This window comes from Musca autumnalis, unplaced genomic scaffold (genome assembly GCF_047663935.1).
Source record: "Musca autumnalis isolate F117 unplaced genomic scaffold, ASM4766393v1 scaffold_1, whole genome shotgun sequence".
Classification (NCBI taxonomy): Eukaryota; Metazoa; Arthropoda; class Insecta; order Diptera; family Muscidae; genus Musca; species Musca autumnalis.
Window position 1 is genome coordinate 333,700,902 of NW_027411644.1, and position 21,364 is coordinate 333,722,265.

At 35.7% G+C, this 21,364-nt stretch overlaps 2 protein-coding genes across 11 annotated transcripts in view; one reads left to right on the forward strand and one right to left on the reverse strand.

Moving 5' to 3' along the window:
* The first annotated feature begins 203 nt into the window (after positions 1-203).
* The window catches only part of CASK (peripheral plasma membrane protein CASK), a 194,445-nt gene continuing 173,284 nt past the window's right edge, over positions 204-21,364 (forward strand). For 4 of the 10 annotated variants that reach the window (XM_073963058.1, XM_073963063.1, XM_073963061.1 and 1 more), the window contains exons 1-2: positions 256-432; positions 20,880-21,297. In XM_073963058.1, the coding sequence (XP_073819159.1) occupies positions 21,239-21,297 (59 nt within the window). In that variant the 5' untranslated portion in view covers positions 256-432; positions 20,880-21,238. Of the gene's footprint in view, positions 859-20,879; positions 21,298-21,364 lie in introns of all 10 variants that reach the window. The other 6 variants (XM_073963059.1, XM_073963062.1, XM_073963060.1 and 3 more) reach the window with 4 other exon arrangements.
* On the reverse strand, positions 3,312-5,308 carry LOC141393757 (uncharacterized). Its single transcript, XM_073967202.1, has 2 exons — positions 4,852-5,308; positions 3,312-3,400 (listed from the first exon to the last, which is right to left on the reverse strand). Exons 1-2 carry the CDS (start codon positions 5,306-5,308, stop codon positions 3,312-3,314), a joined length of 546 nt encoding a protein of 181 aa, XP_073823303.1.

The window sequence follows — 21,364 nt, forward strand, 5'->3', positions numbered from 1 at the left end:
TTTTCGGTCTCTCTCCTCTCTCACTCTTAAAAATTGCTTCCATTTTTGCCACTTTTCGGGGTTAAGGAACGCTTTGCAGGTTAAAAATGGTAAAAATGGTGACCTCAGGTAAGTAAAGGAACACAGCTGAAGGGTAAAGTAATTCAAGCAAAGTATGAACATGACATAAAATGAACAACAAAATATTTGGTTGTAGTTCCGATAGTTCATTCCACGAAATTGTTGCTATGAACTTGTTTAGAATAAGAAAATGAAAGAACAGTGAAATTTTACGAATGAGAGGAATGGAAGACAGTGAAACATTTTTCAGAATAAGAAAAAGGACAGTAAAATTTTGACGAAGATACGCGATTGACAGTGCTAAATAGTAAATGTTGTTACAGAAAGATGTGCTTTACTTGAAATAAAACCATAAAACCATTACGAATGAAGGTGATTGATTAATCATTAATTTAATGTGATCCGACAACGAATACTTGGATGCTTTTCGGGCTTTTGTGTCTTCAGTTATTTGTGGTATTGTCTGCATGAGAAAAAGGAAAATCTGGATGCTTATCCTGGCGATATAAAAGGACTTTGTTCTAAATCCCACATATTTTGCATATACATGTGTAAGAACGGAAAGAGCCATTCATTAATGACATTCTATTCATTGTGATTGTGTTGTTCGTCGAAGGACAATGAAATAGTTGTAAACTAATCTAAAAAGATAGTCAAGGACCCGTCACCGCCCTTAACAAGCCGACGAAATTACTCCAAAGTCAGTGTGTCTGTCCTTTTAACGTACACTTTGTAAGCAGTTGTAAGAGCGAGCATCTACTCAAAGACCCTGAGAGAGGAAAAAGGGAGTGAGGCTGGGCAAGTATGATGGTTGGCGCTTTGGGTATTATTCTGGCGCGGTTAACGGTTAAGGAAGCATTTAATCAGTGCATTTCCTTTTCGTCATCTCATCATTTTGGACAGTCTGGCAGATGTGTTTTAACATTTAGTGTGTTTGTTGTGTTTGTGTTAAATTATGTTCGAAAGTGGTATTGTTTCTATTGTGACTTTGCAAGGCATCCGCCCATATTTACTCTCCTTTTTATGCCATGGGACGTTGACCAAAGAAGGTGAAAGACAAATTCGAAAGAATTATTACAAAAATAACTGCATCAAAAACCCCATATAATCGCATTAAATAAAAACGCTTGTCAAAGGAATAAACTATCAAAAAAGACGTGTCAACTTGGAATTTGTCAATATCCTTCTTATTGGACTAATTACATACACAGGCGTAAGATTATTTAGTTATTATTGATGTTGTCTTGTCCTTGTTGCTTTGCTCTCTTCTGCGAACAACGACGCATCATCGAACAACGCATACTCTTAATTTTGCAGGTTCTCTTCTGGTATGTTATCTAAAAATTATTTAAATAATAATGTTGCCAGACGTTTGTATTTCGTTGGATTTATTCAATTTGCCTAAATTGGTCATAAAAACAGTAAGACCTCTACTGCCAGTACAAAAAATATATTACGCTATTTAACAGTCGTCATATCTTTATCGCTAATTTGGGGCAGTATGCGCTTAGGATGCAATCCATTTTACTTCTGTTTAATCAGCCCCTGTTTAAATCTTTAGGGTTTTAATTGTGGCTACATAGGGCGTAACCTTAAAGCTTCTGGAGTTAGTTTGGTAAGTTTGTTGTTTAAACGTTACCGTGTGTACGGACCTGTACCACATTAGAAGGTAGTTGCACTCATGCTACTCAAATTTGTCGACTTAAAGTAGTTTTCCTGATGCGAAAGATGAATATTGAATACTGCTATATAAAATCTGTTCCCCATGCACTCCTAGAAGAGTCTTGTAGAAGTCAGACAATGAGTACATGTCAAGAAAGTTTTCAAAATCCTCGTTAATAATGCCTATCAGGTTAAGGTAAGACGATCCTGACCATTTCACCGATGTTTTTCGGGAAGTTAGCGACGAATAAAAATAAAAATATTTGAACATTTCATTCATAATTTTTCGTTTAAATTTTACCGATTTTTGTCGGTAAGTCAAAAAATGTGTGAGAATCGCATTACTGGAGTTTTTCCTTACACATTTTCTTAGAATATATCTTTCGAGCTTTTCTATTTGCTCAGCAATTGTTATTGTAAACCATAATTGAATATGGGTTACCGAATATTCAATAAAAACAATTTTGTTCTGTCTGGGAGATGTGTTTGAGTCAGAATTCGGTCAGCGGTCATTTTAGTTTTTTTTGTGTGATCATTAAATTTCAGCAACTTGTTAATGCGTACATCTAGGTATTATAGACTGCTCCCAAATGGAATTTGCATACAGCGCGAGGTTAAGAATTTTGGATTACCACACTCATGTGGTACTTCTCAGATGCATTTCTAAAACATATCGCCATTCATTTAGAGGCATTTATTTTAATTTTCCATGTTTGTAGTACTTTGTTAGTTGATTCTATAAGGTGAAATGCTTCGTAATTAAAAGTATGTATTTGTGAATTATTGTGGCTGTAAATAAGGCAATCATCTCCGTACAATTTTGCACTGGACTTGTCGGATACATGAAGAAAATCATACAGGAACAGGTTAAAAAGAAAAGATGACAAAAGACCTGGGCGACACCACGCCAAAATTTAACATGACATTGTTAAATGAGTTTGTAAAATTCCGACTTTTCCAATTAGCTTGTAAACTATACCTTTGTGGTAAACTGAATCGAATGCCTTCTGTATGTCTAATGAGATTTTCTACTTGCATACTTCATCTTTAAGGTAATATGTAATATGGTTATGTAGTTTTTATAAGGCATGGTTTGTTGAATGGATGGCTGAAATTAGCACAGAATTAGAATGAGGCAATTGGTTGGATTGTGAATTCATTTTCCAATTTTTCTCTTAAGTTGCGCTCAAAAATTGAAGTATTTTACGTGCAGCAATCTATAAAAGAATAGGGATAATTTCAAATTTACCTTCAATTCCTTAATTAACAGCGGTTTAAATATATAAATTACTTATGTAAATATATATATTTTTTTCCTTTATTATTCCACTTGGGAACATAGGGCTTCTACAAGATTGTTCCAACTTATTCTATCGTTACATAATATTTTGATATCATCTAAAGTTGTGTTTGCTTTCTTCAGCTCATTGAGTATGGTTCTGCGCCATGTAATTTTTGGGCGGCCAGGGCGTCTGCTTCCTTGTGGGTTCCATTCTAAAGCCATCCTGGAAATGCTATTGTGTGGTTTTCGCAACGTATGCCCTATCCATTTCCATTTTCTCCTTGCAATCTGCCGGGCGATTGGTTCTTCATTTGCCATCTGGTATAGTGCTGGGTTTGAGATTTTGTTCGGCCAAAATATTTTGCTTATTATCCGGAGGCATTTGTTGACGAATACCTGGAGTTTTTGTGTTATGGAGTTTGTTATGGGCCAAGTTTCGCTTCCGTAAAGCAATGTGGATTTCACACATGCATTAAACAAACGCAGTTTTGTTTTATACGATATTTGGTTTGATCGCCAAGTTTTGCTGAGTCTTCCGAATGCGGATCTAGCTTTCTTAAGTCTATTGTCAACATCCTCTTCTACACCATTTTCTGATGACATAGTAACCCCGAGGTAGCAAAAATTGTCTACATATTTTAAGGTTTTGTTTTTGATATTAAATGCGTTGTCGCTGGTGGTGTTTATTCGCATTGCCTCTGTTTTATCAATGTTTATTTCCAGTCCAGCTTTGTTTGCAAGCACAGTCAGGTCGCCCAGCTTACTTTGCATATCGCTGAATTTATGGGACAAGAGACATACAGTTGAACCTCGATTATCCGTGAATCGATTATCCGGAAACCTCCATTATCCGTGATAGAAAAGAAAAGTTGGACTTTTTTCCATTTCTTCTATTTTTCGTTATAAACTTCATTGCCCTGGAGTTAAAACACACTTTCCAATTAATCTGATTAAGCAAACAGAAGGTAAACAAACGAAAACTGGAAATTCTCCCGTATTCCATTCAGATAAATCTGATGATGATTATAGGTGTGTTCGTTTACTCAACAATTTGTACAAATTTGTATAAGTTCAGTAACTTCTTGTAATCGGCTAAGGTCTTTTGCATTATACCTGTAGAGTAAACGAACAACATTCAGTAACAATTTGTACAAATTTTGAGTAAACGAACACACATTATATTATGTATCCTTCTAAAATTTGGTGGATTACCGTAAAGAATTTAATAAAAATTTCACATTTTCATATTATTGTACAATATTATGTCATTTTAACTTAAAAAATATGTTCAAAAACTGCGTAAAAGCATTGCCTCCATTATCCGGGAAAATCGATTATCCGTAATGCCTCCGGTCCCGACCATCACGGATAATCGAGGTCCGACTGTATATCGTCCGCGAAGTCCAGGTCTTCAAGGCGATTGTTGAAACCCCATACAATGCCACGTTTCTTTTCGCATATTTTAATCATAATTTCATCAAGAACTACTGCAAATAAGAGAGGTGAGAGAGGGCATCCTTGTTTTACCCCTGCATTGGTATAAAAGTATTCGCTTTTTCTGCCTCTGTGTAGAACGCAAGTTTCTGCATTATTGTATAGGCCTTGGATTATTTTAATTAATTTCATAGGCACGCCTTTCGCTTTTAGTGCGTTCCAAATTTCAGACCTTCTTATTGAGTCAAAGGCTTTTTTGAAGTCTACGAAAACTAAATAAAGAGGTGTTCTCCATTCTAGCGTCTGTTTAATAATTATCCGTAGAGTGTTTGTTTGGTCCAGGCAGCTTCTATGGGGGCGAAATCCATCTTGTTCGTCTCTGAGCGTGTAGATGGTGTTGAGTAGTGTGATACCTCTCCAGTTATCACATTCAGATAGGTCATTTTTCTTGGGCAGCTTAATTATAAGGCCTTTGTTCCACGAGTTGGGTAGTTGCTCGTTTATCCATGCGTTTCGAATATGGGGATATAACATCTCTGCTGAAGTTGCTGGATTAGCTTGTAGGAGTTCTGGTGGGATTCCATCTTCACCTGGTGCCTTGTTTCTTTTCAGTCTTAAAATGGCTTGTTTTATTTCGTTCGGATTTGGTGTTTCTGTGGATATTGAATTGTTTATGTGGTGCTCCATTAACGGTTCTGGGTTCGATAGATTATCTTCGTTTACGTTGCTTATAAACTCAAAGTGTTGTTTCCATCGGTGCGTTTGTTCCTCAACTTGGGTAATGGGTTGGCCGTTTTTATCTTTCACAATGTGATCACGATTTCTATTTTGATTACTTAGTCGCGCGATAAGTTTATGCAAATCCCTCATGTTGTTTGCTCCTGCAGCAGCTTCTGCATCATTGGCTATATTTTTAAAATAATTTCTTTTATCTTTTCTGGCAGATTTTTTCACAAATTTGGCTACAGTTTTGTATCTTTGTAACCCTTCATCACTGTCAAGTTTGCGCTTTTTCCATTCATTTCTTTCCTGTATAAGTGTCCACGTATCTTCTGATATCCATGCTTTTCGATTTTCCTTTTGTTTATAACCGATTATGTCTCTTCCGATATCCTGTAGTGTTTTGCATGTGTCTTCCCATGATGTTCTTTCTACGCTTGATTGCGAATATTCTAAGATCTTTTGATCAACTAATCTTCTCTTTGTTTCATCTCTGAGTGATTGGAGATCCAGGCGCCTGATGCCTTCTGTTGAGCCAGCTTGGTGTATTTTCTTTAATTTGATTCTTATTGTTGCTACTAATAGCTCGTGATCGCTGTCCATATCGGCACTTCTTTTAGTGCGCACGTCTTCCAAGCTTCCTCTCCATTTTCGTCGAATACACACATGGTATATTTGGTTATGCGTATTCCCGTTAGGTGATGTCCGGGTATATTTGTGGATTGTCTTATGTGGAAATATTGATCCACCAATGACTAAATCAAAAGTCTGACACGTTTCAATGAAACGATCTCCATTGCTATTTTTGAACCCATTCCATGTTTACCCATTATGTGTGAAAGGTTGTGGTTATCAGTGCCAATTTTTGCGTTGAAATCCCCTGTTAGCATCATTATGTCGCGGTTTGGTGTTTTGCGTAAGGTTGCATATAGTTGCTCATAGAACTCATCTTTTTCTATATCCTCTGTGTCCTTTGTGGGGGCATAACATCAGCAAGTGTCTTCCGTAGGTGTTTTGAAATTATGAATCCCACTCCGCTTTCCGCTCTTTTGTCTTTTCCACTATACAGCACAATATTTCCATTTCCTGATATGAGGTCACTTTTTCCACACCATCTCATTTCGCTTATACCCAGAATGTCGATGTTAAATTTTTTGGTTTGGGCCTCTAGCTGAGCGAGCCTTGACGTTTCTCGTAGCGTCCTAACGTTCCATTGTCCTATTCGTAGCCGTGTTCGTATTCCAATATTCGTCATCAGGTTGGGATTATCATTTTCTCTTGTAGTTGTTTCGTTAATCGTTGAGTTTCAGATAAGTGGGTGATCGGCCCTCTGTATCCTATGATGGTGTTGGGGCTGCCAACTAAAGACACCATCCCGCCTTTAAGGTAAACACATTTGTATAGCGAATCGCTTGATCCAAAACAGACATCCGCTTTTCGCTGTACAATCGCCGCTTATTAGTTTTCTGTGCGCCGATTGTTCCTCGATGATTGCCGTACCGGTTGACTCAACCTCCGCCATCCAAAGATATTAAGGAGCCAGCTGCCACTCCTTAAGCTAGATTTTGGTCACCCCCAGGTATTTTATTTCCCTGGTACTCCACCTTTCGGCCAGAGCGTCCCCAATTCGCCAATGGCAGGGTCCCGATGGAGGATCTAGCTAACCCCACATACAACTTATACAACTTATGTATATACCCTTTGGAAAACGTATGTTCAACGTCTGAATGTTGCAATATTTTTTCATATTTCCAAATAAACATATAAAATTGGTATTAATTTTAGAAAAATAACAATTCTTCTTGTCCAGCTATTTTTAGAAGACATTTAGCTGGTGCCAAAATGGAAATGATTGTTTTTAAGTTGTTCTTATTTTGCGTGTTACATCTTCGTCATTGACTTTAACATGTATGGATGATACATATCGTCACCATAAATGCCGGAAGACGTAACCGACATGAAAATCGAAATTCGTTTTTTGGTGGAATCTGATACATTAAGCTAAAATACATGCTCTGGCAAAATTTCAAGCGTCTACGTTTAAGAATAACTATCCTGTTTTAGAAATGCCAAAAGACGTAACAGCATAATGTAATATTCATAAAACACAAAAGGCGTAACCCACATTATTTGAAAATAAAACAGCAGTACAAACAACTTAGTCCTTGATTTTTGTAGCAATTATAATGCCAGAGCGAGGGTATATTGAGCTGATTACGGAAACGTATAATTTCCTTTGAGGCGGATACGGTTATCCGGTTATTTGACCCGAAGTCCAAATTCAAAAACCGTGTTAGACCCGGTTCTACTGAACCTATTACTACAAAGTGGGTGTCGTTTGAAAGCTTAAAGAAATACCTATCTCATGGCGTGGTTATTTAACCGGTTCGCCTCTTATGCGGCTTATTTCTCCATATGTTTAATTTGACTCTCAGGTGACGATATCTCATGAATGGTGGAATTATAAAGACCATTCATGTTGCTAATTTTTAAATCTACAACTTTTACTTTAGGCGGTTTTTGTAACCCGAATAACTTTTTGCACCAAAATTCATATTTGTGGGAATTTTTGATATTTCCCCTTATACGCATGTCATAGCCAAAACCCAGGTTTGGTAAAATGTCGAAAGTTTTAATAAAAAAGTGATTGAAGTGTCTAATTGAATGTGATGTCTGAAGACCGACCAATGAATGGCCTGATTTGAATAAACCTCCCAAGAACAACAGAAAACGTGAAAACAATATAAAGTAAACGGACAAAAGTAAGTGATTATTTTGAAGACAAATGGCAACAAAAACTTATGTACGTGACAAGCCTTATGAGACGTTCGCCCGAAAACGTGTATATTCTCAAAATTCTCGTCGGTCTAACACAAAGATGTTTTTTAAAGACAACTACGGTTATAGTGTAAGTTTGCCGAACAATGTTCTTATCAACCCCTGGTATAACATATATAATGGCTTGAGATTGATTTTAATGATGTTCAAATAGGCCCAGAGAAAAACGCAACTTTTCTGTATTGTTTACTTATGCAAATGGACAGGAGATCCAATAAAGTGCAAACATTGGCGTTTGATCTTAGCGGTATGATCTATTTTTAAAGTGATATAAAAGCCCAGCAAAATGTTCGATGACAGATCATGAGTTGAATCATAGGTGCAAGTGACTTGTCATAGGTGCAAATTTAGGTGAATCACCGATGAAATTTACAAGGGAGTGACATCTGATTTCACCTGTTCATTGTCATGGCATTTTGCACCAGTTCATTGTCATGACATTTTGCACCAGTTCATTGTCACGGCATTTTGCACCAGTTCATTGCCACGGCATTTTGCACCAGTTCATTGTCACGGCATCTTGCACCAGTTCATTGTCATAGCATCTTGCACCGGTTCATTGTCATGGCTTCTTGCACCAGTTCATTGTCATGGCTTCTTGCACCAGTTCATCGTCATGGCTTCTTGCACCAATGCTTTGGATCCGGATTTTTGCCAATCAGAAATAAAATTCGCAATACAATTATGTAATTTGTTGAATTAATAAGAATACAATGCGCAGATGATTTGTATCGCCAGATGTTATTTTTCTTTATTTTGTATGTAATTTTCAAAATTATATATTATATCAATCTGCAATATCATATTTATCTCTTCCGATGGCTGCAAGATACTTCTTTCAACTTGGGGGTTCCGTTTTTCCAATATTCGATAAATTATGTGTCAATCTCTGAATTCTGTTATTTTATTTCAAAAGAAAAAGCTTATCCTGTAATAGTTACCACGTTATGGTCTCTTTTATACTTATTTTACCGATCTCCTACTTTGCTTCTCTCACTTTGCATGCCATGCTTGTGATATCGTGATCTTTCCATTGGAGTTTTGTTCCCTCGGGTCGCATAACGTCAAATGGCTCGTATTCACATGCCGGTGGCATCTTTATCCATCCTGTTAACATGGCCCAACCAACCCAATAATTGCAGCTCGATATGTTTTACTATATCGGTGTTGGTCGGCTGGGGAAGCTCGTGGTTTATAGACCGGGTCTTTTTCATACTTCTTTTTAATATCCACAAAACGAAACAGGTTTCCAAACACAAAATATATTTTTCTTTTGTTTTATATCAATTTACATTGTATTTTTAATTAAAATATATAAATTTTGCCACTATCGACCACTTTCATCTGACTTTTATTTTCATTTTAACAATTACTTTTGCAAGTACACAATTATTCGGGTATATGAGTATTTGATAATTTATTGTGCGGTTACTTATCAATTTATTTAAACTCATGATAATATTGTGACAAAGATCGGATCTTTCACGACTTCAATTGCACTCATGAAAATTCGAAGAAAAAAATCTGATCTTTCATGACTTCGATTGCACTCATGAAAATTCGATGAAAAAGATCGGACCTTTCACGACTTCAATTGCACTCATGAAAATTCGATGAAAAAGATGGGATCTTTCACGACTCCTTTCGCACTCATGCAAAAGAACCAGTGAAATCATGATTTCACATGGAATCACTTCCATTTAATTTTGCTGGGAAGATAACTGCCATACTCTACAACAGACAATTTCCGGAGATTTTGGGGCAGTGGGTCCTCCTTAGATGTACGCACTGAGGCTATAATTTCCAAAAAAGGAATTTCAGTACCTGCTAGACTTAAAACACTTAATTCCAAGTGATTGTCATTACATTTATGGCAACATTCCTAATGCGAATTAAAAGTTAAATTTAAATTGTTTCATATCACTTGACTTATATTAACTATATTTTGTCCATAAATTGACATAAATAAATACACATGAAATTATAAGTAATTGTGGTGCTGGTTAGAATAGACAGTTCACCTAATTGTGGTCCATTGAAATATCACCGTGAAGACTGGGAATTGCACCCAACACCTTCAGATTGCTAGTTTAAAGTTCGTTTAACCGCGTAGGCCAATAAGTCAGTTCTAATTTGATTATAATTTTTCATTTATACTAGTTTCTTTACATGTATACTCAATAAATTGTGGGTTACGTATTTAGCATTTCAGAAAAATACAATACCAAAAGACGTAACCCACACAGCTTCTAACATATATTTCTTATCTGTCTTAAAACACGATTCTAAAAATTTTCGATATTTTATAACACCGTTTTCATTTTATAACGTTTTTTGCTTCTCCTATAAAGTTTTATTTTTGTGGGTTACGTCTTCCGGCATTTATGGTGACGATATGTAAAAGAATGAGTGACAATATCAAAGAACAAAAACATCTTGTAGTTGTCTGTTCACTCTACATTTGAGCCTTTCAAATGAAAGAACTGCCTACAAAAACTTGGAAATACATGCATTTAGAAGTTTAATGCCTTTGTTGTATTCATTAATGAGGTCGATGTAGAAGCAGCAAAAAGTGTGGTAGATCGTCATCCCAATATTATGTCAATTACAATGTTTGTACTTTTTGACTGCAACGAAGGACAACCAATCTCCTGAAAAGTTGTTGGCTGCTCCTAGAGACACCTTCGTGGATATTGGCAAAGCCAATAATACCAGATTAGAGTTATCCAGGAAGTCAGTTATCACTGGCATTTTCTCTAAATCAAAATTATTTATAAATTCTGCCAGCGAATCAATTGGGTTTCTTATGGGAAGTCATTTGGGGCAATAATGTGATTTGCATCTTCTTGTGTTGCAAAAATCGCTGCCATGATTCTATTATTGCGTTTTCCTCCAAAAGTATCTCCCTTGAAAAATTAAAGACAGTTGATGAAAAATCTTAGTATTTCTTAATTGGCTCTCCTGAACAATGTTCCTCCTTCGCATGAACTGTGAAACTGTTTCGGGAAGTTGACAACTCCAGTCGCAATGTTTGGCAAAATGATTGAACCTATAACGATTGTAGCGCTGTGCTAAGGGCACAAAAGGTTGTGCCTTGAGTTTTGAAATTCCATAGATCACGATATGTGAAGGTAAGTTAAATTGAGACTGGATGTGTCACTGATTTAATTCTCTTTGAGCTCCTCCTCGTAGAGCACGAAATGACTGAAAATCTTAGCTTGATTTCCACCACGAGTTATTCTAGGATCATTCGCAAAGACAAAGAGTTGGGCAATCTTGGTTCTGGATCGGATGGATCTTTCTAGTTCCTTTTCCCAAAAGCAACTAGCTCCTTAATATAGTTCCGAGAGCGATATAATTCAATGAATATTTCTCTTTCATCGTTCTTTCTGTTTCCTTCTTTCCAAATAGTTCCGAGACCGATATAGTTCAATGAATCTTTCTCTTCCGCCGTTCTTTTTATTTCCTTCGTTCCAATTAGTTCCGAGAGTGAAGTAGTTTAAATCGAATCCTTTAGAATTGCCATCAGTATTGTGAGTATGTTTGGTTTCCAACATTCATCAAAATAATTATTTTTTTAGGTTTAAAGCCTATTTTCGGCTTCCAAAAGACGCTGTTATTTATATAGTAGCGGCATTAAAATGACTTCAAAAAAAAAAAACCCCACCGATCAACAGCAATACAGCCGCTCCTTAAAGTGTGTGCTGCTTCAAGATTTTTTGCAGAAGGAAGTTTTCAAAAATCCCATGGCAATGACTTTAACCTCGGTATAGCTCAGCCCACATTGTCAAAGGTATTAAGTGAAGTTCTGGAGTTAATAGAGGAAAAACTGTGTAAAATTTGGATTGTTTCCAAATGAACAGAAGAGGAAAAGCGTCAAAATAAAAACTATTTTTATTCAAAAACAAATTTCCGGGGCGTTGTCGGATGCATTGACGGAACACACGTACATATAATGGGACCAAAGGAAGATGTTCGCCATTTATATCTGAATAGAAAAGGATATTTTGGTTTAAACGTTTGTCAATTTCTACTTCATTTTGAGGTTTTTCATTTTCTACCTCAGCAAATTGTCCAATTTCACTGTCTCTTCAATTCCGTAGATCGCAGGATTTGAAACCATATTAATTTGCAGTAAGTCTGCTACCGCTTGCTCCATCGACGACCAAGATATTTCTTGTGTTGCTCCACCTTCTGTAGCTGTAATGTTCTTATTTTAAAACATTATTTTTCTTTAGTTTGGATTTGAAATGAGTCCATACTCTGTGCCATTCATCTGGTGTACGCACACAACTATTTAATTGCTCCACAACATCCTTCCACACTTCATCAAAAGTGGTTTTAGTTTCGCCAAAAAGTCTGACTCCACAAGCTACGTTTGGGTGGGCTTCCATTTCTTTAAGCAGCAAATTGCTGTTTTGTAGTAAATTTGACCAATGTAAGTACTGAAACACCAAAAAACGTATATAATTTTAAACAAATTCACTTAAAATAAATGAAAATGTTACTTACGTTTAAATTTTTCGTTTGTAAAAATGCACGGCGACATATAATTTGTTGTCGCTGGAAAATGAACTTTTGGCGACGAATTTGACGTCGTCGGGCGACTTTTGCCATACGTAATGGAAAATTGCAACTGGCAAAGCGACACGACTCGCGTCGCAATACGGAATCGAACCATTGATCTTTCGTTGGTGGACGTTTTTCCTTAAACTGGGCCAAAAAAATATATCAGGTGTTTGGCCCGAGGTATTTATCAGTTTAGGGACCGATTATCGATACCAATTATCGTTGAGTGTAGTTGTCAGTTGTCAAAATTACTTTATGTAGGGCAACCATCAACTGAAGTTGCGAATCTCAGTTGACGAAGCGTATATTTTTCAGCAACCAGTTATTTTCAGTTGCAGTGAATATTTTCGAAGAAACAAGAAGTAAAATTGAAACGAAAAAAACATTTTCTTAACAATTGTTGATCCTTTGCTTCATTAATTGATTTTGTGTATCAAAAACATGGTGGAAATAATGGCAAATCCAGTGTGCGCATGTATTCCATCTATACAACCTCCTACACCAGGGTATTTCGTTTTTGAATAAAAATGATTATTTTGTCTCTTTTCTTCCTCCGTCAACTTCAAACGATCCAATTTTGGCACAATTTGTCCTCTATCAAGTGGACTTTTAAAAGTCATCCTTTAACGTTTCCAAAATGTAAATTACGACATTCTTTGGCAATCGTAATCAACTTGCAGTGCAGATGGCAATTCGAATGAATTGGACTTGTCCCTTCTTCATCATCAAAAATAATTCCACTGAACTTAAAGTTTGTTTTTGCGAATTGTGCCTTTTGGATTTAATATTGAGTTTACAAGTTTAAAAAAACACTGATCGATAACACGTTTATCGACAACCCAGTTGGGTTGACATTAATAATACAAAATTTCATATCAGTTGTGCTGACAATTGACAACGCAACTCAAGTTTAGTGGCAATTCATAATCGACACCTTAATTTTGCAACTTACAGAAATAATATTGATATGTCATGAACTGGCCTTTAGTATGGTGGTATTTGAAGGTGTTTAAGCTTTTTAGACCCGTTTTACAGACTTTCAGAATAATGACTATTAAATATTTGCTAATGATGTCAGTGGGGATGTCTTCCCAATCATTATTATGTCCGTGATCCTGATTTTGCATACTTTTTTGCTTGGTAAAAAAAATATAGTACCCAATAATTCGGTATTCCAGCTTTTCTAGAAGGTGTATAATTTCCATATTTGATGGGTTTTATTAGATTCGCCGCACTTTTTGGGATTTATTAGTCGGTATGCAAGACAATTCGAAAGAATTTTTCTCATATACGTAATAATTAAAGTTCTTTTGGAATGTTCACATTCCTAACACTTCTTCTTACACTTTTAAAATCGATAGAGGCAAGGAAATTTACATACCGGATGCACTAACATTGAGTCAAAAGCAATAAATCAAAAACATTCCCTGATAGTAGTGACAAAAATGAGAAATGTCGTGGACAGATCTACCAGTAACAAAAAGAAGGGGACGGAGAAATCATCGTTTTCTTGAATAACCCGGTAATAAAGTGAAATATTAATATAATTATTACGAATTTTCACTAATTTTCGTCCAAATATTTCTTGGGGATTTTTTCTGGGGAAAAAAGGAATATATTTGGGGATTTTTAGGGATGAACGACTCTGAATTTGGGGATGCATGTTCCAAAAGCGACGTCAATTCAGGAATTCTAAGTTGAGGGTATTGTCTAGTACAGTGGAAGTTGTTTTACGACATACACCAGCGGCTTCTTTCAATTTCCTATGTAGGTTATAGTCATCTTGAAAGTTTGTTTCGGGTTTATACTCATTTCGCGGTCAGGTGTTCATGCAATTTCAAATGTTTGTTTTTGGACGACCCTCTTTTATAAGCGAGTGTCGGCCACATACTAAGATCTAATTTGAACGATGCACTCTTGCGAGAGAGTTGTGAAAAACGATGGGACGAAAATGTTTACAAGTAATTTCAATTTTTTTTGCAATGTGATTTTTTTCAAGCCACTGTAAACAACTCAACAAATGATCGTATGTCAAACTGCCGTGAGCCCGTTTAGGCTAAAAAGTGTCTAAACTTTCCAAAAAAATTTAAATGGCCAGAAAGTTATCGAGCATCCCTCGTATTGATCGTTAACACTGGTCAAGTAGGTACAAACGTATAAAATTAACATACTGTTTTATACCCATATCGGTGCCTTACATGCAGCAGCATTTTTGGGGGGTGGAAAATTTCATTTGGAGATGAAAGCCCTTGATGAGTATACTAAGAACCCAAAAGGAAATTTTCGCCATAGGTGAAGTTTCAGAGATATCGCGCGATGAAGTTTTTGATTTTTTCCCTATAATACTTGGGAAAATAGCTCCATATCTCTGTTTGGCGTTGTTGTAGCATCGTTTTGAGGTGACATGTCTTTAGTCAAATCGATTGGCGAATCTTTTCGTAGAATATTTCATTCTTCTAACTCGATGCCTTTCATGTACTTTTCGTCCTTTATTTCTTGAACCGTAGTGAAAGTACAACAAGATGAGATTTTTCAGCATCCAAATATTCTACAAAAATGTTGCTCAGAAGATTTTAGGTACGGTTCTCTTTGACAACTAATCGATTTTGTCCCGTTTTCATTGTCATTTTTGACATTTATTCGGACTTGGTTCAGACCTACGGCAAAACTGTCCTTCCGGGTTCATCATATTACCTTCATCGACATTCATCGCCAACTCGCTGTAACTCGCCAATCGATTTGACTGAAGAAATGTCACCTCAAAACGATGCTACAACAACGCCAAACAGAGATATGGAGCTATTTTCCCAAGTATTATAGGGAAAAAATCAAAAACTTCATCGCGCGATATCTCAGAAACTTGACCTATGGCGAAAATTTCCTTTTGGGTTCTTAGTATACTCATCAAGGGCTTTCATGCCCAAAAGAAATTTTCCACCCCCCCAGACTTTGAGTTCCATTTTGTGTCACAGTGTAACAAGAAAATTGCAGAAAGTTATCGAACAACATTTTGTAATGCCTTGTTCATACTGACGGTAATTCGCTCTATATTCGTTGTTCGACCCCAAATTATGTATTAATTACTTCATTTTCCATACAAAATTCTGAGAACCAAGAACGATTTTTGTACATTGTTCAATTTAAATTACTCTCCGAACGACGATAAAATATGTCTCATCTCTAACAAATCGAAATAAATTAAATTTAACAGACAAAATTCAAAATCTAAAAATTTATGAAAAACACCAACATTGTTTCTCTCAACTCGCGCTCTTTTACTTAACAATTTTGTTATCGTAAACATTTTGTTCAGTAAAATATTTTTACGAATTTGTAAAATGTTTGGGTTATCGTACAGATCTTATGTAAAATTCCATATCCATTCAATGAAGTATAATAAGAATAAAATGTCCCATCTTACTATATTTACATATGTCTTTGCTTTGACTTCAATAACAATTTCGATATCTATAAAGTGACACGTGGGTGTAACCCATTAATTAACTTTATTGAATTTGAAGAAAGTTTTAAAATATAACGATGCTTTTATTGTAAGACCCGTTCTCTGTTGAAAGTCGCCATGTCTTAATTGTGAGTTTGTGCTTAGTCAGCCTTATGATAATATTCGTGTTCCGTACATTCCAGCAGGCGTTTGTGGAAGTTTAGTTTTCGATCTGGCCATCGTGATGAAGTAGTAGTGGGAAGCATTTTGTACCCACGAAAGTCAAAAGGATCACCAGAAAATAAACTACAAGGATTTTTTTGCATACATATCACATTCGTAACAACCATTTTTTATTGAAAACTTTTATTATTATTTATTCATTTACGTCATATTTCAAGCTTCTACGTTCAGAAACATCGATCCTATTAAAGAAATGGCATTTCATTTATTACTCCCACTCGTATAGGATTGATAATATCCCGAATACTCGCCTCATAAGAATTATATTCCATAAAACAGTTTTTCATTTTACAACGTTTTTTGCTTCTCCTGTAAAGTTTTGATTTTGTGGGTTACGTCTACGGGCATTTATATGAATTAGAAGAAAATTCTTAGGAGATATGCCTTCATTTACCTATTGATATTATCGTTATTGCACTGCAATAAGCTGTAAAGTTATAAAATTTCCACAAAAAAAAACTGTATAATACTAAATTGTGTTATCTATGAGCATTCAAAAATTGTTTAATTTTCTTAACAAAATATGCTGTAATAACGCTTTCAAAAGTTCTTTTCAAGTGAAATACAGAAACGCCATTGCCTTCACACGGGAAGTGCATGTGTGATGTGAAAAAGGATGGACGGTGAATTCCAGAACATGCCCGAAGGTTCTGGTCATATGAAACCCATATCAATTTTGTTTAAATGGTCGTCTATTTTGTATCCCAGCAAAATTTGAAGGTTCATAGGATGCCATTAATCGCATCTTTTGCATTGGTTCAGAGGAACTCGTGATCTTTCATCTTTTTATTAGAATTTGAATCCATGCAAAGGAAGTCGTGAAAGACGATGAATAAATGAAATTATTAAAATGCGAGTTTTGCCGAAGCACGTCTTTACTCTTCTGCGTCGTTGTAAGAACTAACTTCAAGTATAAGTGCGATGTATGAGCATACCAAATTTTCTCATCCCACATCTCTGCCACCCTGCAGGTCATCAGGGTTTATTATTTCTTCAATGTCTTCTTCCGTAATATAGTCGTTTGGGCACGGCTTCATAAATTCTGCACACGATGTAGTTTGTTTCGGGCTAACGAAGGCCCGCTCCTTTGTAACGTCGTAGGTGTCCTTAGGTTCAACATCAAGACCCTATAAGGGCCTAAATATCTCGGTTTAGATTTTACGCCAACGTCGTATTTTCCTAAAGATTTGCGCTTTTGATCGTAGTATTTCTTGGTCTTATTCTGCATCCGATCACGCTGTTCGTCGTAGTACAAAAACATTTCCTTCTTCAGATTTTCATCTTTTTTATTCTCATTCGCGTCCTTTGATACGTCGAGTTAATTTTGTAATCCTCGCTCGTAAACGTTGAGATACAATCGCTTTCTACTATAGTCCTTTCTCGTAGTGGATGTCGTCTGGAAACAGGCTTCATCTCAGTCGTCATAAACTTCGTTGTAATCAATTCAAATTTGCGAAGATGTGTGGGAACAAGTCGTTAATGTCGTATGCAATTCCCAACATGTTGCAGATTGACACCAAATCTCCTGCGCTCAAATTCTGTCGAACGTATTCTGCCTTCTCCTTATACTCATCCGTCGTTTCGTCGTATTCAAACTCATCGAACAATCTCAAACGTCCTCTGTTTCCACGATCTCCTTCGCTACCATACACAAACTTATCCAAAGCAAAAACAACAGCTCGTTTGGCAACAGCCAAATTATTGCGAATTCCAGAAAAGTCACCAAGTGCAGCCATTTCAACGGTTATTTTGTTTCCTTTTCTTATTGCGTCGTTTTTTTCCACTCCAAGTTTTTATATTCTCTTCTGACTTCATACAATTTTCGCAAGAAGAGGGTTTCTCGTTAAACGGTCATTTTTTCTAATCTTCGTTCACGTCGTTTACATTTATTGTGTGAATAAATGATGAGGATGAGTGATTATTTGATCTATAATTTTCTGTTCGTCGTTTTTATTCATTTCATCTCCAAAACTTCTTTTTGCTTTTACATTAACACATTTACTTTGTTCGCTACATTATTTCGTCATATTTCTACGTTATTTTTTCTCTGGGATAAGCGGCTTCCTTTCTGGTTATTTCGAGTTGACCATCGTCGTTTTATTTCTTTTACCGGGGTTTGGTTCTTTTATTCCGAGTTGAGCCCCCAAATGTATAGTTTTTATGTAGTTGTATCCCGAGAGAGTCTTACAATTTATTCACTAATTCCTACCTTTCTAAATTAAAAGTCATAGGTTTATGTTTAAATAAAGTAATTAAAGGAATTATATTTAGTTGAATTCATGTTTAAAGTTTATTAACAAAACGAAATCATTTTAATAAAATGAAATGGATAATGAAATAAATGAACATCGATGATGAATAAATGAAATGATTAAAATGCGAGTCTTGCCGAAGCACGTCTTTACTCTTCTGCGTCGTTGTAAGACAGCCAGGGACGCCAACTGTTTCGAGATAAAAATCGCTACAGCCACATACGCACCATAGGTCTGTAGCGATTTTTACCTTAAAGCAGTTGACATTCCTGCTTAAACAGAGGTTTTTCTATGCCAAAACTCACCACAAGTAGCGGGAAAACCACCAACTTGGTACCGCTGAAGACAGCCATGCACGCGCCCTTACGAAAACGTTAAACACAACTCTCTTTCCCATACAATTGCCAACAATAGCATGCTCTTCGTGTGTATCTCTGTTGTAAGAACTAACTTCAAGTATGAGTGTGATGTATGAGCATACCAAATTTTCTCATCCCACATACAGTTAGTCAACTTAATTATTGCAAAACCAAAATTATTACAAAACTTTAAATAAAACATCATTTTATTGGTATAAATAAATATCATTATTAATATTTTTGTTAACAATGCAATTCTTACACATGTTTATTAATATAATAAATAACAAAGTAGCTAAATTTCACTAAACATTTTCTTAAAATTAACAAAAATGAGTACAACTCATTATTTGCACTGTCAACTAAAGAATTGCAAAATTCACAACTTTTCAGTCTTTCACGGTATTTTTGAAAGGTTGATTCTAATATTTCGTATGCCCACACTTGGCATCAAAAACAGCGTGTAAACGTATCTGAATTTAATAAATAAGTTTCGGAATGTCATATTCCAATGGTATTTTTTAGCCATTCTTCATTATTGCATTTCATTTAGTCCCCTCAGGTTAGTAGGCGACTTTTCCCGACTTTTTCCTTCAGGTGTACCTATGAATTTTCGATGGGGTAAATATCTAGACACCGGAACAGGGTGTAAATGACTTTGGTACAGTTGTATAACAACCAAGTCTTACATAAATTAGATTTATGCTTAGGGTCGTTGTCTTGGTAGTACTTATATTGCAATTTGTTTGAATTTTCAGGGTCAACAGGCCCAAATTTCTTGACGCTTTTGGTTAAATATTTTCTTAAAGCATCTAAATAAACCTTCTATGTCATTGTTTCTTCCAAAATCAGGATTTTACCAAGGTCACTGCTTGGTATACAACCCCATACCATAAGTTACAGTTTTCCGAACTTTACCGTATGTATTAAATTTTTGTTTTCAAGGGTTTTCCCAATACTTTTTGAGGTCCATTGTGATAGTATAACATAATTTAAGTCTCATCAGAAAATATAATGCCATCCCAATACCAAAGATGGCGTGAAAAGTTGTCTATAACTAGTCGGAATAGTTTCTATATAGTGTGATGGGAGGGCAATGGTTTTTACCTAGTCTCGCGTGATGGGTGCTTGTTATTATGTACCACTTTTCTGATTTTTCCATGTGACACACTTACTCCAAAATCATTTTTAATTAGAAAAAGCTATTTTCTGGTGCTGCTTTGGGCTATTTCGTTAATTTCTTTAATCATTCTATAGTCAATTCGTGAGGTTACTATTTTGGACCTGCCACGTAACGCCCTCAGTTTGAGCCTGGCTTCTTTCTGGGTGCGGTATATGATGTTGTATACACTTCTCAGCTTACGAGAGGTGATTTTAGGGATTTATCTTTCGGATTTACCATTATTATAATTGGAATAGACCAAATGTATCATATTTTCCGAAACCGTTTACCTGACTTTCTCTTTTTCTGAATATACCGTCTATGTTACACACACAAAAATTAATTTATGATCAAAAATTATGGATCTACATGTCCACATACCATAAAAGTCTTAAAAATCCTTAAATGCAAAAAATCGCGGGGAAACCCCACGATTTTATTGCACATTCATTCATTTTGCAATTATTTAGATGACACCACGAAAACCAGGTACCTATACTTTTTGCCCGTTGTTTTTGTTATTTCCAACCGATTTCTGGATTTATTGGCTTGATGTTGTCATTAACAGGTTAATCAACAGATATTTACAAAAAGTCCCACATTATTGAACGAATTTCTTGTAGTAATTCCTAATTAAACGTCTAAAATTTTAAAAATTCGTCGTTTGCAATAATATAGTTGACTAACTGTATATAATTCATGAGAGAAAATGCACCCATCATTACATAGCATCCTTGACATCGAATATTTAACAGTGTTTATAATATTTTTAGAATTAATATCTAATTTTTTAAATTAAATTAGTGAATGATTTAGTAATTGATTTACTTATTTGTAATGTTTTGATTTTTTGCAGATTTTTAAATAGGCTTTTCAAACATCGAAACCGGGCTAAAATAATAATAATTATAAATAAATAAATACACGAAGTGCAGCATTTTTTTGGATTTATAACAATATGCTCACTTAATATTAAAAGGCATCCTTTTGTCGTGAAAAGATCAATAATATCACCAAGTAGGAGCAGGCAACACTGTGTATGCCGTGGAGCGGCATTTATCACAAGTGGGAGTTATTGTATGTGGTGCGGCATCGGTTACACTAGTTAAAACTGTATTAATATTGATTTGAGTAATACGTTATCCTCCCGCCAGTGGCTGTGTCTTACATACGTAATTGACTTATCGTGGTCGAAGTATTTATTTTTAATTTAAAATGGCAGATGATGAGATACTTTTCGATGACGTCTATGAGCTGTGTGAAGTTATTGGCAAGTAAGTAATTCATGTTTATTGTCAAACTGGCGGGAAGACCAGTACATCATAACATTGTTTCTTCCAA

Bases quoted from the DNA above. Each gene is read 5' to 3' on its own strand.
- LOC141393757 (XM_073967202.1), bottom strand. From the start codon at position 5,308: ATGAGGGATTTGCATAAACTTATCGCGCGACTAAGTAATCAAAATAGA. The intron at 3,401-4,851 runs GTATCACACTAC...CAAAAACTCCAG, and splicing joins TGAATGTGATAACTGGAGAG to GTATTCGTCAACAAATGCCT.